Below are 16,691 nucleotides of genomic sequence, written 5' to 3' on the forward strand. Positions count from 1 at the left end.
TTTGTACCCATGAGATAATAGTCACACAGCAGAGATTTGGTTTATCTATAAAAAGGGACAAAGTCTCTGCAGAGAGGAGCTGGTGGTGGACGAATGAAAAAGTGGTTCAAGTCCTGATCTGGGAGACTGTGGTTTGAGTCCAGTGTGAAACTCAAGCTTAGCTCACTTATTAATTTTAGGTTTGTTTTGGCTTTCATTTGCTGTTTGGTTAGGCTTAGGAAACAAGTTTTGAAAACTAACTTGTTTAGGTTTAGGAAGAGATCATGGTTTATCCCCATTGGCTTTCATATCATGGATGCACATAGCCTTGGCTGGCGGTACCTTGATGCTACTGTAACAGTATCTGCCCTCAACCAAACCAAACCTAATAACCTGTGATCTTTGTAGCCTATATTTAACCACAGGCAACAAAGGACACAAAGCCCTGTCTCTGAAGTCCAAGCCTACAAACCTCATCAAGACTTCTGTGTGGCTCTGTGGCTTTCTCACTGAAAGCTCTGAGGACCCCTGACTGTCTCTGTCTCTCCGTTCATTCAGAGAAAATGACATGGGCAGCAGCAGAGGCACCCTTACCCTGACGCAAAATATCATGGGAGTAAAGTAAAAAAACAAACAAACAAACAAAAGAACTACTGTAGCTTTAAAAATTGTTTTCCATATACTGTCATGTATTAAAAGACACAAAATGAAACTTGTAGCAGACTACAGGATTACTATAAGCAAATTAACTGAACAGCATTTGTATCGGAATTATTCTGTCCCTCTGCTGATCACTGCAACCCTGATCACTGTACGAGGTTTCCACTGTATTTATAATTTATATTATTCATACACACATGGCTGACAAAGTAAATGAAAAGCCTCATGCAGTTGCTTCCATGCAGGGTTGTAGGAGTCACTAAATGGTTTTATGAGTATGAATATAGTGAATCATGTAATGGCTTTGTGAGTCACCAGCACAGTCCACCACCACCATCAAATCACCAAATGAGCAAATATTCTGGGGTGGGGGGGGGGGGGGGGGGGTGGTGTTCCTCCCCCAAGCAGACCGTGTTGGCTTTTCTTTCACTTTGCCATCGATCTATATAAAAAATTCTTGAGGAAACAATTGATTTGTGTTAAGTTTTACATAATACAATTAAATAAAACACAAAATAATTTATATTCCATAGCTGTCATTTGATCAAGTTAGTGATTGACTGGGCTCATGTATTGTCAGACACATGAGAAGGTGATAAATTATGACACAAATATACAGATTATAAATTAATACAACAAAAGCTCATTGTATGTACATACATATCTTAAACATTCAACTAATACCATGAGCATTTTCACAGAAAAATACCTTTAAATACCTCTTTTTTTTGAAAAATACAGGGGAATGAGATGTAGCATTACTCATTCCTGAGCTCCATTCACAGTGCCCCCTGTAAAAAGCTTGCAAAATCCCAACAGCACTGCTATTTGAAATGATGGTTTCAAGCTTGCTTTTTCCAGTGTGTGAAAGAGACAGGGTTTGCAAAAGCCCTGAACAAAATTGGGTTTTCTCACTAGGGCTTTGCTGTTTGAAGGAGGGCTATCAGGCCAGATTAGCTTTACCTCAGTGGTAATGGAACTGGGAGTATTTTGAAAAGCATCCTTCTCCTCACTTTTTTGCCTGAGGGTCCCGGTTGCTTTAGCCAGAGCAGCGTTGTCTGCTTTGGGATGTGCCTGTTCTGATCTGATCTGTGAATGTATATGTGAATAATGGTGATATTTTATCTGATTAGAAATGTCACAGATTTTGACCCTGTCTAATATAGTACGTACAGGTCCAAAGTCATCATTCGTTCAAACAGATTTTACATCTCTCTTCAAGAGGTTTTCCAAAGGAGATTCTGGATGGCAACAATGCATGCAGCAAAATTCAAGTTTTACTTTATTTTATTTTACTTATTATTAATTATTGTTTTGCTTAATTATTAATATTCCTTACATTTTTTTTTACAAAGATATTTTAATTTAGGATTTGCACATTGCTTGTTGGTCATACTCATTATAAGGGCTTATGGCTGGGGGTATATTAACAGAGAATACCTTACAAAGCACATGCTAGTCATCACTCTCTCAGAGAAGTTGCATTATTTAGTTATTATTGCTAATTTGATAGCACATCAGTATTGATTACCATCTTCCAAGTATGCAAAGACTAACTAAAATTTGGTTTTTATTCATTTTTAGTCCACTTAAACACTGGTTCTCAACCTGAGGGCCGAGACCCCTCTAGGGATTACCAAAACATCACGGAGGGTCGTGAGGCCTTCTTGATTTTAAAGGGTAAAAGAAAACTTTAGGAAAAAGCGATTATATATTCAGTAGGTCTATATCTCAGTATTCCATTCATCCTGTGAAGAATCCTACATGAAATAGTTATTTCTTTGAGGTTGAGATCTTAAATCAAAATGTTTAATGTGGTAAAAAATTGCCTTTGCCTTTGTTAGCTAGCAAGTTTACAAACAGTTTCAATTCTATAGATTTAAAAATGAAAACATTTTGAAAGGTTATTTTAATGGAAATAGTATGTGACAGCATAGTATACAGCATATGAAAATAAAACGGCTACAAAGTAAAATAAAATAAATGATGCATTTTGCTTTATATTTTGCTGCCTGCATTGCTGCCACACAGATGAGGACATGGTGAAGACCTGAGCACAAGCTACATTCACAGAGCCTTCATTCTCCACTAAAAAGCCTCATCCTGCATCAGAAAAGTGTGCAGTTCAAACAAGTGAAGAGCTTAAATGGCTCTAGAAATGGAAAAAAACAAGAGAATCATATAAAACGTTCTTAAAAAATATCAGGAAACACTCATCTCTGATGCAATACTCACAGGAAATAATCTGCTTAAAATTCATCCATATTACCCAAACAGTTTTTACATTCACTATTTGCTTTAATTGTACCGTTTGTCATTTGTGCTGTATTGCTGTTGTGATGCACTGAATATGATAATGACAAAGTGTCTCATTATAAAATCCATACAGTAAGACACTTAGCCAGGGGTTGTCAGTGTACTAAATGACAGAAAAAGGATCCCTTAAGGAAAAAGGTTGGGAACCACTGCTCTAAAATACTGAGTAGAACACATAATGAAGGTTTCAGGTCTCTATGGCAAGCAGCCTTTTAAGACATAAAGAGGCAAATGTGTTTGAGTCTCAATCAGAATGACACCTGTCAGCATGACACACACAGGCTTAGGCAACTGTGCATGAAGGTGTGTGTGTGTGAGTTTTAGTGGATGTTTGCAATTGCAAATGTGAATCCGTGTGTGTGAATTTGCATACACACTGAGGGTCTCAGTATGTGAACTTGCGTGCATGTCTATAGGCACTGGCACCTGCGTGGATGTGTGCTCATATTTGAGAGGCTGCTTGTCATTTTGAAAACCTGTGAGAGTGAAACCTGCTGCGTGTGTGTGACCAGGAGGCTTGTAGCGACAGGAGGGGGTAAACAAGCTGACCTTTACAGCTTTGATCAACCCGGAGGAAGGGGACGGGCTGGGGGTGTCAGAGAGAAGGTTAGGAGGAGGAGGAGGAGGAGGGAGAAATGGAGTCTATTTCAGCATAAGATGTGTGTGCTGCTGGATATGTCAATATGTACGCTCACAGATATCTGTACTCATCAACTCATCCCTTACCTCAGCCAGCGGTACGATTCCCTGTATGTCTGCATTGCTGATGTAGAGGTGTGAGACTTTCTCTGTTTGCCTGGAAGTTGTCTGCATGCCAGCTGGGTACTCAACGTTCCAGTGTAGAGTCTGGGTCGGCACCAGGTTGATCACGTTATCCACCTCAAACTCCAGCTGCATCACCTCATATGATGGACTTTCCAATCTATAGAGAGACAGAGAGAAAGAGGAAGGAAAAATGTTACTTTTCAGGGTATTGCAGTCTTTTAAATTCTGTTTAAAGACCCCAAAGATTTTTAGGTCTTTCCTGCAAAACACTCTCTGCCATACAGAAGGTGACGTGCAGAAGTATAGACAGAAGAGGAAGTGAACGTAGCTTTCAGGTCTGAAAAGTGAAGCCAATGCAGTAAGACGCACTAAGTCAAGTTCCTTACCCCTGCAGTCTTTCTAATGGCCAGCAGGGGGTCCCACCACTAGCTGCAAAAATAAAATGTTCTTTTAGTAAATTACTGTCCTACATAGATGATTACCAGTGTATGCGTGATTGACAGGTCACTGTTACTGAGTCCATCCAGGGCGACACACAGGGCTCATGATCAAATATAGATCATGACTCTGTTACTACATTTCCTGTACTCTTCAGAAAAAGACTGCAACCAGGCAGGCTGCCATTATTACCTGCTGAACAGACGAGACAAAATCAAATGTCACCCAAATCGCAGTAAGTCAGCCGCCAGCTCCGTGCTCTTGTTGGTACTGCAAGTGCTAGTTTGCAAAAAACCAAGATAGCAACCCCCAACAAGTGGGTGAAGTCACGGTGACTCTGTCCACTAATTCTGCTATCAATGTGCAGCAACAACAATACATGGTAGAAATCGTTAGTAGTTAGTAGTTAAGCATTGATGTAAAGAGATCCATATATATAGATCAAACTTCACCAGAAAATCTGAGGAGGACGATGGCACAGCACTGATCACGTTCAAATAAAGATCACTGGCAAATAATTCTCAGGAAGTGCAGTGCAAAACTCATGATGACAAAAGAATACCACTTTCAGGTCTCACTGGGACAAGACAACTTTTATGTCTGCTTACTCATGATAGAACAATGCTCTGTCACAGATAATGGTAGATTACCTTTAATACAATGGGTAGAAACCCAATGGAAAGGTCAGAATTTTTCAGCATCCAAACACAATGTAATGCAGGTTCAGAGTATTTGAGTAACAATGAAACCATGAAATCCTTTCTAAATGAAAATTTAGTAAAAGAGACACATTAAGGGAGAAAGAGAAAGGGATTAGAGAGGGTTGGTGTCATCTGAAAATGGCAGTATGTGGCCTTTAACTTCGGTGTAAACCACTTTCAGAGCATTCTGTAAGAGACTCTGAGTGCCTTTGTGTCTTTGTCACAATCTCTGGAGCTGAAAAAAAAAAAAGCATATTATATTCACACTAAGCATCTACTGCCACATCCGAAAATGTGATTATGATGATAATAATGATCTGGATGATGAAGAGGTTGGTGGTGAAGATCTTGGTGATGGAAGTGATAATGACGAGTGTTCTGCCTTGAGGACTGCGAAGAAGGTGCAAACACTGAAACCACACTATACATGTGTGCATACTGTGTGTGTGTGTGTGTGTGTGTGTGTGTGTGTGTGTGTCAGTGGGTGTGGGAGTCAAAACATCCCATACAAAAATAATGACACATTTTACAGCTTAATAGATAGAAACCATTCTGTTTAATGCCTTCTCCAAAAAGCCTGTTGAAGTGTGTTTATGTCCCATCTCTGTCGTTCTCTGCTGGTCAGCGTGTCGTAATATTGTTATGTTTGGACATCACCACAGAAGATGTTGTGGAAGCAGACTCATATCTACTTTTCTAAAAATATAATTTGAACAATTTTAAACAACATGTGGTAGACACTTTTTTTAGAACTGCATATTCTATTGTATTCTTTTTAATTTTCTATAAATGCTTCGTGACTTGCAAATACAGATACAAACACAGATACATATTTTTCTGCTTAATGTTTTACCAACACACCAAAGCTTGTGTAAATCTACTTGGCTCTAAACCTGATTCTGAGAAAACTGTTAGTTTAGCTTAGCATAAAGACTGAAAACAGATGGACACAGCTAGCCTGGTTGCGTCTAAAGGTAAGAAATCCATCCAGACAGCACCTCTGAAGCCCCTTTGTGTCAGTATTTCTGAAAATATTATAAAGTTCTATCTGTCATGATCACAAAAATCTGTCAGTACAATTTCCAAGATTCAGTTCAAACTTTCTACCTGGAAAACTCCTGCAACTTTTGGAAAAAAAAACTCCACATCTTTCCATCACTTCTCTCTATTCTGATTCTTATATACCGAAATTCATCTGTCATTTTGACATCTTGGATTTCTGCACATCATGCCCTCACAACTTTGTAGACTGTCATTACCTGCTTTGCCTTTCTGCCTGTCACACATCCTGATTCTATCTGCCACAGTGTGAATCACATCCAGTTGTATCATTTATCCCTTTAGAAATTCTTTGCATCTATGTCTTCAAGACCTGAGCCAATATGTCACAGCCAGGGTTGGGGCCGTAAAGGCTGAAAGTCTAGCCCCAGTAGTGAGGACTGAGGTCAGACTTAGAATGAATGAATGATTAAAGAGCCAAAATGAAATAAAATGTCCACAGACTGCCGTAAAATGTTGAGGTGCTTCAGGCCATTGCGCAGAGAGTAAAATACACACAGTAGTTGTAAATAAAAACACTATCTGAAATGTGACAGTATATTTTCTGTGGTCAAGATAGCAGTGAAATATACTCACTTTCAGTTCACAGTCAGTGCAACACAAAAGGTCTCCTGGGTAGGATTGTAGAGATAAACATTCAACAAAAATCACAGTCGACTGTTTCACAGCGACAAGAAAGGCGCTTGGAAAATAACTTAGATATAGTTTAGCCAAAAAAAAACCCTGTATGTGTTTCCGTGTAATTGACACTCTCTCTCTAACACCCACACACACCTACACACACACACGTCCAGCAGCAAGTAGAACATGAATTAGAAAGAAAGAAGGTAAGCAGCTGTAAATTGATTTTCAAGCCAGCGATTTATAGCTCTTTGTTACAGACATGAACACACACACACACACGCACGCACACACAGATTTATAGGGGTTAAAGGTCATGACAAAGCCAATTGCTGAGGGTCTGTGATATCTAGCGTGTCTGTGTGTGTCCGTGTGTGTGTGTCTAGGGAGATGGGGTGAGCGATGTGTTACACAGATAGATTAAGGAGAGAAAACTGATGGGTGTCAGCTCCCCTTGACCTCTCCCAGATCCCTCCATCATGCTTGATTTTCTTTCATCTGTCGCCACCCATCTGTCTGCTTCGCCCCGTCTCTCACCAAACCTGACCTGACATCACATTGTAGTTACCCCCCTATAAACACAGGGCTTTTTTTGTTGGTTTAATCACATGTCAGGGTATTTTACAATTAAAAAAATGACTGACAAATCTAGACATTATCTCATTTTATTAAACCGCTGTCATGCTATGTTATAATTACAACTACCAGCTAATGACACAACAGCACACCTGCCTTTTCTAGTCCATGTAGAGCCTCTTCCAGTATTACCCACATGGAAACGGCTGAAAAACCCACAGCTTTTTTTTTTTTTTTCTCAGCTATACTGGTTCAGTCACAGTCATAATTTGGAACAGAGCTTTAAACAGGCGCAATCACACAAGGTCATAAGGTTCCTGAAATGCCCAGCCTACCTCTGGCTCTTCTGCAGCAAGTCTTTACTTTAGTTCATCCATTACTGGCTGGCTGTTAGTGAGCGGTGGAAAGCTGCTCTTTTATGTTGGGCCAGTCAGAGTAAACGGTACGGAGAGAAACCGATCCTTTAATTAAAAACAGGCCGAGCTCAAGCAAAGCCTGAAGGTGTACACAACAAAATTGAACGATTTGTAAATTCTTAACGGAGGGGCGAAAGTGGTTCACTTTGTTCAGCCATGATAGAGGGTGACACTGTAGTGGATTTTAACTCCCGTTCCAATAATAATAACATTAGCGGTTGGTCTTACCTGTACTGTTTTATGTTTCTTTAGATTAGATGTCTTGGATGCATCTTGGAGGATGACAGAATTTTCACAGCTGGAGGCAGGACTGTCACTGTACTGTGATGTTCCTGTTTTTTGATTTTAAGACAAAATAAGATAATAGATGATAATAATAATAAGATAATAATTTTCATCCATATTTTCCCAGGAGTCCATGAGAATGAATTATCTACTGTAAGATTGACTGACACCATAGTGATGTGAGACTAAAAGTGTAATGTGTGCACACTGAGCAATGTAGTATATAAGTCTTTGTTTTAAAATATATTTAAATATTGTAATTCTGTTTATGAAATATGATATGTAATATGATTACTTCTTTTTTCCGTAACTAATGAAATACAGTTACCTTTTTATCCTAATGATATAATTCTGTTACATGTTATCTGTTACTCCCCAAGCCTGATAACGGGACATTAACGCAGCACATTTTGATAATGTTCACATGAGCTGTATATTTCATTGTCCAACTGTCCTTTGCTCCCTCATGAGTCATCTCTCTCAAGTCATGTCAGCGCTCAGCATAAATGAAAAAAGCAAATCCTTGCCTTACTTATTGCAATCCTTGGCCCATTATTTCTCTTTGTTTTATATCACTTTTTTGAAAGATGATAACACTCATTTAATAACATGCATTCACACCTGAGAGCTGTGCAATGACAGTTCTCTGTGAGATAAAGTGTGATAAGTGCCTGGCTGAAGGACACCCGGAGTACCGTAGTTTCTAGGTGATATTATAGTAGCAAAGAGAGAAAAAGAAGAAAGAAAAAACTTTGTCCACATTTTTTCAATTTTGGATTTTTTTTTTTTTTTGAGGCCCACCATGCCCTATGTGTGTGTATCCATCAATACGAGCTGTTGTTTAACCTCGAAGGACACAGTAGCAGTAGCCCTATTTCATATTTTCCAGGGAGAAACCTGAAACACAGCAGAGGTTTCGACACATACACACAGAGACACAATGCCCTGTCACTCTCGCTCTCTGTTCCTGTCTCTCTCACACTCACAGACACATGCACACAGGCAATGCACAAGCAACACACTGCTCTCTCTGTCTCTCCTCTCTCTCACACACACACACACACATGTACAAAGAACCACCCAGAAAATGTTGAGTGTGTTTGGGTGCAGTGTAATCGCTGGAGCTGAAAAAGCAATGTGTCTACAGTGACAGGTTCATTCAGGTGTTAGCTCCGTCCCAACCACAAGGCTCCAAAACAATATTACACTGTCCTCTAGTGCATACGCATACACACACACATGCACACACACACACACACACACACACACACACACACACACACACACACACACACACACACACACACACACACACACACACACACACCGGGACATTGTTCGCTAACACTCAAAACCAGCCAAACAAAACCACTGCAGAAGTTCACACTTTCTGACCATCTCTGAGAGTGTTTTCCTTCAGGCAATACTCACCTTCTGCTATCATGCCTGTTACAGACACAGTGATGCAGATTCATAGTGTCGAGTCAACATGTCCGTCTGACCTGGTCTGCAAACCCTCCTCATAACCAGGCTGACATGTGGTTTGGATGCTGACCGGCTTTGGTGACCAGGGATTTCTATGAAGAACTTGATTCAATTTAAATTTATAAGGTTTGAACTGGCATAGAAAATTGGCATTTAGGTGATGAACCGAGTAATTTAACTGTCAAATGTTCAGCAGATATTCACCTTGTTGACTGCAATCAGCCTATGAGCAAATAAGGTGACATTCACCATTGGCATTGGCTGATGTTTATCTGTTATGTCACATCAATTTTGCGCTCACTCAATGTTGTTTTGATTATTTGTGGTCCGGCTCAGACAATAGCACTGTACACACCCTGCTGCTGTTTTAGAGAAGAAGCCACTAGCTGGATGTCTGTTCTTGGCCAAATTGTTAATTTAAACATTGGTATCGGCCCAGAATTTCACAATTGGACAGTTTAGCAATCACACGTACAAGACTAATGATGCCAACTTGAGTATTTGTGAAAAGTGAATTATACTTCTCTGAAGATAAACATAAATATCATTGCAGGTCTATGTGGAGGAGGGTGTTATGGGTGATCATAGTTTCAGAGCTAGCTGGTGCACACACCTCCTAAATCATAACAACACATGTTGTGAGCCGTGAAAGCATGTCATGTTAAACAAGCTGATTGGCCGATCCAACTCCTGTAATCCTATGCCAAAACTCAGTGCCAATGCAGTAAGTAAAAACACTCTCATTGTCATCCCAGCTTGTTGAATACCAATACTGCTTTGCCTTGCCCCTTTAGTGTAGTTAAGGTACACTTTAGTGGCTGTAGACTATAAGAGGCTGCCACAAAGCCTTTTTAATTTGTAGTTAATGTTGCAAAATGGTCACAATTTCTGCAGGTTTAGACTCTAAAACTGCTTTATTAGGTTTAAAAAAGATTATTACTATATTTGGGTTTAAAAATAAGTATGTTATATTACCTTAAAACTTGTATTAACATTTTGGTTTCACATGTGACACAAACCCTGGTCTCCTGGGTTAAAGTTCTCTGTTTCTTTTGACCAAACCATCAACCCCACCTCCTCCATATACAGAAAGGGTATCATGTTTGTCTGTATGAGTCAGGACAAAATGGTATTTGATGACTTGGTAATGAGAGGCTGGAGGTACTGTACCCTTCATATACAGAGACAGAAAGTCTGACTGTCTTGTAGTGTACAGACCTGAAATCAAACTACACATTTCTCTTGTTTGTTATGATATATCCATGTAGCTAACACATATATTCACACATCATTCAATATATTCTGAAGTATTGAAGAATCATCCAGTATCTACAAACTACATCTGTCTGCTAACCTGCCTATGCACATCTAAATAACTGCATGTTTATCTATATGCTGACCTGCATATCTCAAGCTGTGATCAGTTCCTTGGAGTAACACTCTGACAAAGTTTCTCTCAGTGTTGTCTGACAAGGCCAGTTGAATTTGCATGAGGAAGACAGCTCATTAGATGGTTGACTGGATGAATCTTTTCCTTTGATTTCAAACAAGATAAACCTTAATTAATTTGTAGTGTAAAAAAAAAATTCACTAATTCAATAAATTAATTCTTAATTCAACTTTGTTAATACCTGTTCTAATAGTTGTTATTATGACTGAGAAGTTCTTCAACGTAGTATTTTCTTAATTCTCCTGACAAAAACGAAGGTCACTCAATGTTGTCTAGTTTTTTGTAGGGAACCAATTATAATCAAAGACAAAAAAAATGTTACTGAAAAGTTTCATTATTGGGCTTGATATTTAAAAGGCATCATTATCAACTGACCAAAAGACAATAAGCTAATTACACATCCATCCAAAAACCAAGTAGTGTTTGAAATTTAAGCCATTAAAATTCTTTGTCTACATTTTTAGCAAGCTATAAAAAGGTACCATGTCTCAAACTTGTGTTGTTGGATTTGTTTGAAAGGCATTCTGGGTATGTTCAGAAAATCTCGTCTGAGGCAAAAGGGTGGGGAAAAGCGGTTACACCAGAAAACATAAATTACAACGATCCATTACAGGACAACTCTTTGAACCCTTCAAAAAGAACATTTGAAGGTGGACTTTTCTTCCCGACTCACCTGTGTTGCCAGATAATTGATAGAGATAGCTTGATACACGGAGAGACAGCCAGCCAGACAGATACACATCTTTTTGATAGTGAAAGTTTCTCTGCCTATGGAGGCTGGCCTGGCTTAGCCTATAAACCCAGATAAAAAGATACACTTCTGGCAGCAGCAAGTGTCTTCTGAGACGTGCAGGCTGGACTCACTTCTTACACTCATGTGTAACTGGTTTGGCCCCTCTGGAGTCTCAGAGCTGATTAGGAGAGATGATTGACTATTTTTTTCTCTGTTTATCTATTTAGCCATCAATTAAACAATTTAGTATCCAGACTGGGTCAACAGAGATAGAATCTTGTTTGCAGCTTCGCTGATTCTGTTCTTCCCTCATTCTTCCTGTTTTACTGTCTCTGTACCAGTGTGTTAAGTGAAAACTAAACTAGAATTACTGCTCATCATCTCATCTATTTCTGCCAATCAAGTTTACATCCATGTTTACATCAACCAAGCTCCTTCATGTGAGGACTATCTCACTCTGTATACTCCTCCTGTCATTATTACTATGGCCACCAGAGGTCACCACCTAACAACAAACATAAAAACATCAGTTATAATAACCTGCTCGCACAGACAACCTCAACGCCCATTTTTATGGTGAGGATGAGCTGCTTTTAGCCTCACAGTGTTGCTGTCTCTATATAAATGTCAGTGTGTGTGTGTGTCCTTGTGCTGCCCCCTGGGTCAATGCACAAAGTCTCCTTGTCTTTTTGCCCATGTAACAAATGATTGCCACACACATGCACGCAGACACACACTCATATACCTTGAGACACCTCTGATGGCCTTGCTGTAGAAGTGGATACACAGTCAAGGACCCGTTTATCTCTTTGTCAAAGCTTTAATAAGAGACACACATGGTATATGAACTGTTTATTACACACACACACACACACACACACACACACACACACACACACACACACACACACACACACACACACACACACAAACATGCTGACATCATTGCTTGAGTGATGAAGTCAAGTCTCACAGTTAACTAGGCTCATTGCCACACCCAATATATGCCACATACAAACACACCAGATTATTAGCAGAGCATCTGATCTGAAACTGATTAGATTTACTTTCTCGAGAAAGACATTTAGCTCATGTGTTCCCTCTGGAGTCGCAATATTCATCAGTGAGTATAAATTACATTTGAGATAAATATGAGCGTGGTGCTTTCATTATGATATTTATTGAGAATTCCACTTTTCTCACAAAACTTTTATTGTTGTCAGAGGAGTTCAGCTCCCTGTGGCTCCCTGTAATTCAAACCCTGTCGCTGACCCCTCACTGCTTTGTCCTCCTGAAGAGAAGCAGGTGGTAGTTAAAGGAAAATCTCTCCCTTTAAGTCACCCTCAAAGTTGCAAAAAGCACACATGCAATCCATAAACGCACATGAACACATGAACACACACACACACACACACACACACACACACACACACACACACACACACACACACAGTCACACTGTGCAGCAAGTGTAGGGAGGACAGGTTGTCTTATCAAAGTGTACTGTAGGAAAGTGGTGGTCTCAGGGGAAATTCAAAGGACAATAGAGAACAAACACACACACACACACACACGCACACACACACACACACACACCCCAACAGACATGCACCACTGGCAAGAAGAGAGAAAACATCCCCTGGGAGAATACAAGGCGGGAAAGAAAGGATGGGAAAGCGAGGAGGACAAGAAGAAAGGCGAAGGAAAAATTTTTCTCTTTTTGCTCAGAGGAAGTTGTCACTTACAGCAGTTCCCCTCAGCACCCGCACAGCCAGTGGCTGACAGCAGGTGTGTGCGTGTGTTACACAGAGGGAGACACAGGGGGTTTGGTAGAGAAATATCTGAGATGAGACAAGCACAAAATAGACGAAAAGGAAGGATAGATGGATAAAATAACAGAATTAAGCATTGTAGCATGTAAAAAGCAATATAGGGGGTAAGTTATAATGGCAAAGAGATAAAAAGCATGGAAATGCGGTAATAACACACGTTTTTGCTCTCTTTTTCACACACGCACAGACATACACATGCACATACACACACAGCTGTCAGAGATGTGTTAGCTGCAACAGGGAGACAGAGAAAGCCAGAAGTAAAGGCAAGACGACGCCAGGCGGAACCACAGGCCGACAACACTGTCACAGCCATCACCCACCTTCACCTTCACTGTGTGTGTGTTTGAGCGCATGTACGTGTGTGTGTAAGAGAGAACGTATGTGTGTGACAGCTGGATGCAGAGATGCAACGTACCGTCGCAGACAACCCCTGTCAGTTTGACTTAAGACAACCCCAAACTGTGTGTGTGTGTGAGTGCAGGTAAGAGAGCATGTTTTTGTGTGCATTTGTGTGTGTGTGTGCATGCACGTGTGTGTGCGTGTTTCGCCCCATCTTGGCAGTCCATCAGCCATTCACACTTAATTTCAGCACCACAAAGTGCACTTGGTTGCAACCATCCATCCGTCCAACATACACACACACACACACACCCGCTGAGTCTTTTTAACCTGGTTTAGCCTCCACTGACCAGCTGTCAGATCTCGGTTGCCATCGGTTACCAAAACCCCATAATGTCAAGGGAAACGGGGGAAAAGATGATAGAAAGACAGCGGGAAAGAAATCAGATGCTATTTTTAACTTTCCAGCAGGGCAAGCCATCAGAGTTAACCACATAATAAGAGAACTAAATACTTAATGACTGATCCTGTTGATGCAGCATATTATGAGTTACCAATGTCTGAGTATGTCGGCCTGATGGTGGTGTTAGAGGAAAAAGGTTTCATCCTCCAGGGACAGTGAATACCTGAACAAACCTTCAGGCCAATCCATCCAGTATTTGCTGAATATTGACTAAAAAGGTAGATTGGATTATCTGAAGTGAGGTCGTATGAGGTACTAATTGATATGTGTATTACCAACTGTAGACTGCAGTTAAAACAAATGTAGTTTGGAGGCGCAGAGAGGAGGAACAGCACAGAAGCTAAGCAATGTACTGCTGTGGACAGGATCAACAAGAAAAGGTATTTAAGCCAAATAATAAAAGACCAAGTAAAAAGGTAAAAGTAAAAATTTACCTTGCCATCAGACCAAATATTGCTATGTCTTGCTCAACCAGACTCCATTGCTGAAATCAGTTATTTAACATTGCAGAACATGAGAGCTGTTCGTATACTGCTGCCTCTATCGGTCACTTTCTTTATGTTATTGTGTACCTTCTGTGAATACGAACTAACCATTTAAAACAGCAGAGTCACACGACAACAAAAACAAAGTAACTGATTGGGGCAGCAGTTGACCAGAAACTTCCGTGTTCTATGAGGTAAAATTACTGATTTCGCCAATGGAGTCTGGTTGAGCAAGAGAATGAGGTATTTGGCTTATATAACAGCAGTTTCCCATCAGAAAAGACTTTCTGATGGACCAGCATTTGACTATTAAGTACCTCATGTCAACTCACTTCAAGTAATCTGAACTATCCCTTTCACTGCTCTAACTGATCAACATTTTAGAAAAGTTTTTCAAGTGTGTTTTTTAACTCTGTAAAATGATTTGCTTGTTTTTCATGACAACGAGAGGTGGAGGTAAGAAAATATCCATGCATCTACAATTAGATTAAATGCCGTTACTATAATTATGCTGTCACATATCACACAGAACCATGCAAATCAAATGACTTAATTAAGGAACAGATGAAACAGCAATTAGTTTATATTACAAAAACAACAGCCTTGTTGGCTCTCATCAATCAAGTGTTTGTGGTACATACATAAGACACTTCAATAAGACCTGTATTTAAATTCCAGTCAAACATGATAAAAAGTCACACAACTTTTCCACTGGAAGATTTAATAACATTTTATTTAACCATTTGTCATGCCTTTTTTATTCCACCCAGCTTTTATGATTAAAAAAGTGAATGATCTTGGAGTTATTGTTTTGATTTTCCTACCAAACTGAATCCACAAACATATAAACATGCAGATCTGTTTACACACAACCTTCAAAAAGCAAACTCACATCGACACATATGCAAATAACGATTTTAATATATGGAAATGTATTTCCACATAGATACACACTGTCTAAATGTAGGTCCAACCCCACTGATGTTTCTGCTCCAGCTGTGACCTCCACTGAGCAGCTAAAACACACACACACACCCTTTATTAAAAAAATAACAGGCACAGACAAATGCATCATGTAAACAAGCTCTGCAATAATAAACTGACAAACACAACACACAGAAAAAATGATACACCCATGTTGTCTCTTTCTCTCATACCACACGGTGCAAACTATCTAATTCATTCTCACACAGAAACATAGACACTCATGCTACACAGAGACAAAAAGACACAATGCGATAACACACAGATGGTTACAGCTTGCATAAATAAAAAGCTGGAACCATAATTTACACATTTTCACATAAACACACACCACACACACACACACACAGGCTCAGCGCAGCCGAACAACTAATAAAAATTTAACTTAGTTTCATTTTAAAAAGATAATAGCTACATGTTGTGCCAGGCCTCCCTTCAGCTTTATTGGCGACGTTGGAGCCAAACTGACATGAATGTAAATTACTAAACAAACATAACAGAAAAAAATCAAATAATTTTCTTTACACTTTTTTTTGTCATCACTGACTGTAAAGATAAGTGAATCTATCTGTGTCTAAGAGGGGATATGTGTGTGTGTGTGTGTGTGTGTGAGAGAGAGAGAGAGAGCTGTCGAGAATACAGTCAGGTTGTCACTGAGAGGACAGAGGGGACTCTGGGGGGATGAGTTTGCAGAAACAAAGGAGACAAGGAGACACACACACACATACATACACAGAGACACACACTTAAATCGACATACATATTGTTCTATACCCACGCACAGGCTAAGACACCACAGATTGCTCTGCATCGGTCTCTAGTTTGAGTAGTGTTATGTGTAAACACATTTGCATATGCCACGCTCCTGCCCTCCACTATTCATTAAAACGTGCACGTGAGACACTGGCGCACACCCTCAAGGTGAGAGTTAAGAGGACAGATCAATAGTACTGAGCAGCTAAAGAAAGACGCACTGACACTGACACACTACTCTTGTTAGTTACACCCCCTCATTCTGTCTTCCTCTGTGCGTGAATCTCCCGGTTGCAGTATTAGAAAGTTATAGCGTACATTTACCCAAGTAATGTTCTTAAGTACAGT

The 16,691-nt window shown here is 39.8% G+C and overlaps 1 protein-coding gene across 2 annotated transcripts in view; it reads right to left on the reverse strand.

The window, feature by feature from the left end:
* LOC146320253 (transmembrane protein 132C) overlaps positions 1–16,691 on the reverse strand; it is a 356,926-nt gene that overhangs the window by 85,227 nt on the left and 255,008 nt on the right. For both annotated transcript variants that reach the window (XM_084728448.1, XM_084728447.1), the window contains exon 5: positions 3,682–3,877. In XM_084728448.1, the coding sequence (XP_084584574.1) occupies positions 3,682–3,877 (196 nt within the window). The remainder of the gene's footprint in view (positions 1–3,681; positions 3,878–16,691) is intronic.

The sequence above is a fragment of the Lutjanus erythropterus genome, chromosome 10 (genome assembly GCF_056507025.1).
Source record: "Lutjanus erythropterus isolate fLutEry1 chromosome 10, fLutEry1.hap2, whole genome shotgun sequence".
Classification (NCBI taxonomy): domain Eukaryota; kingdom Metazoa; phylum Chordata; class Actinopteri; order Lutjaniformes; family Lutjanidae; genus Lutjanus; species Lutjanus erythropterus.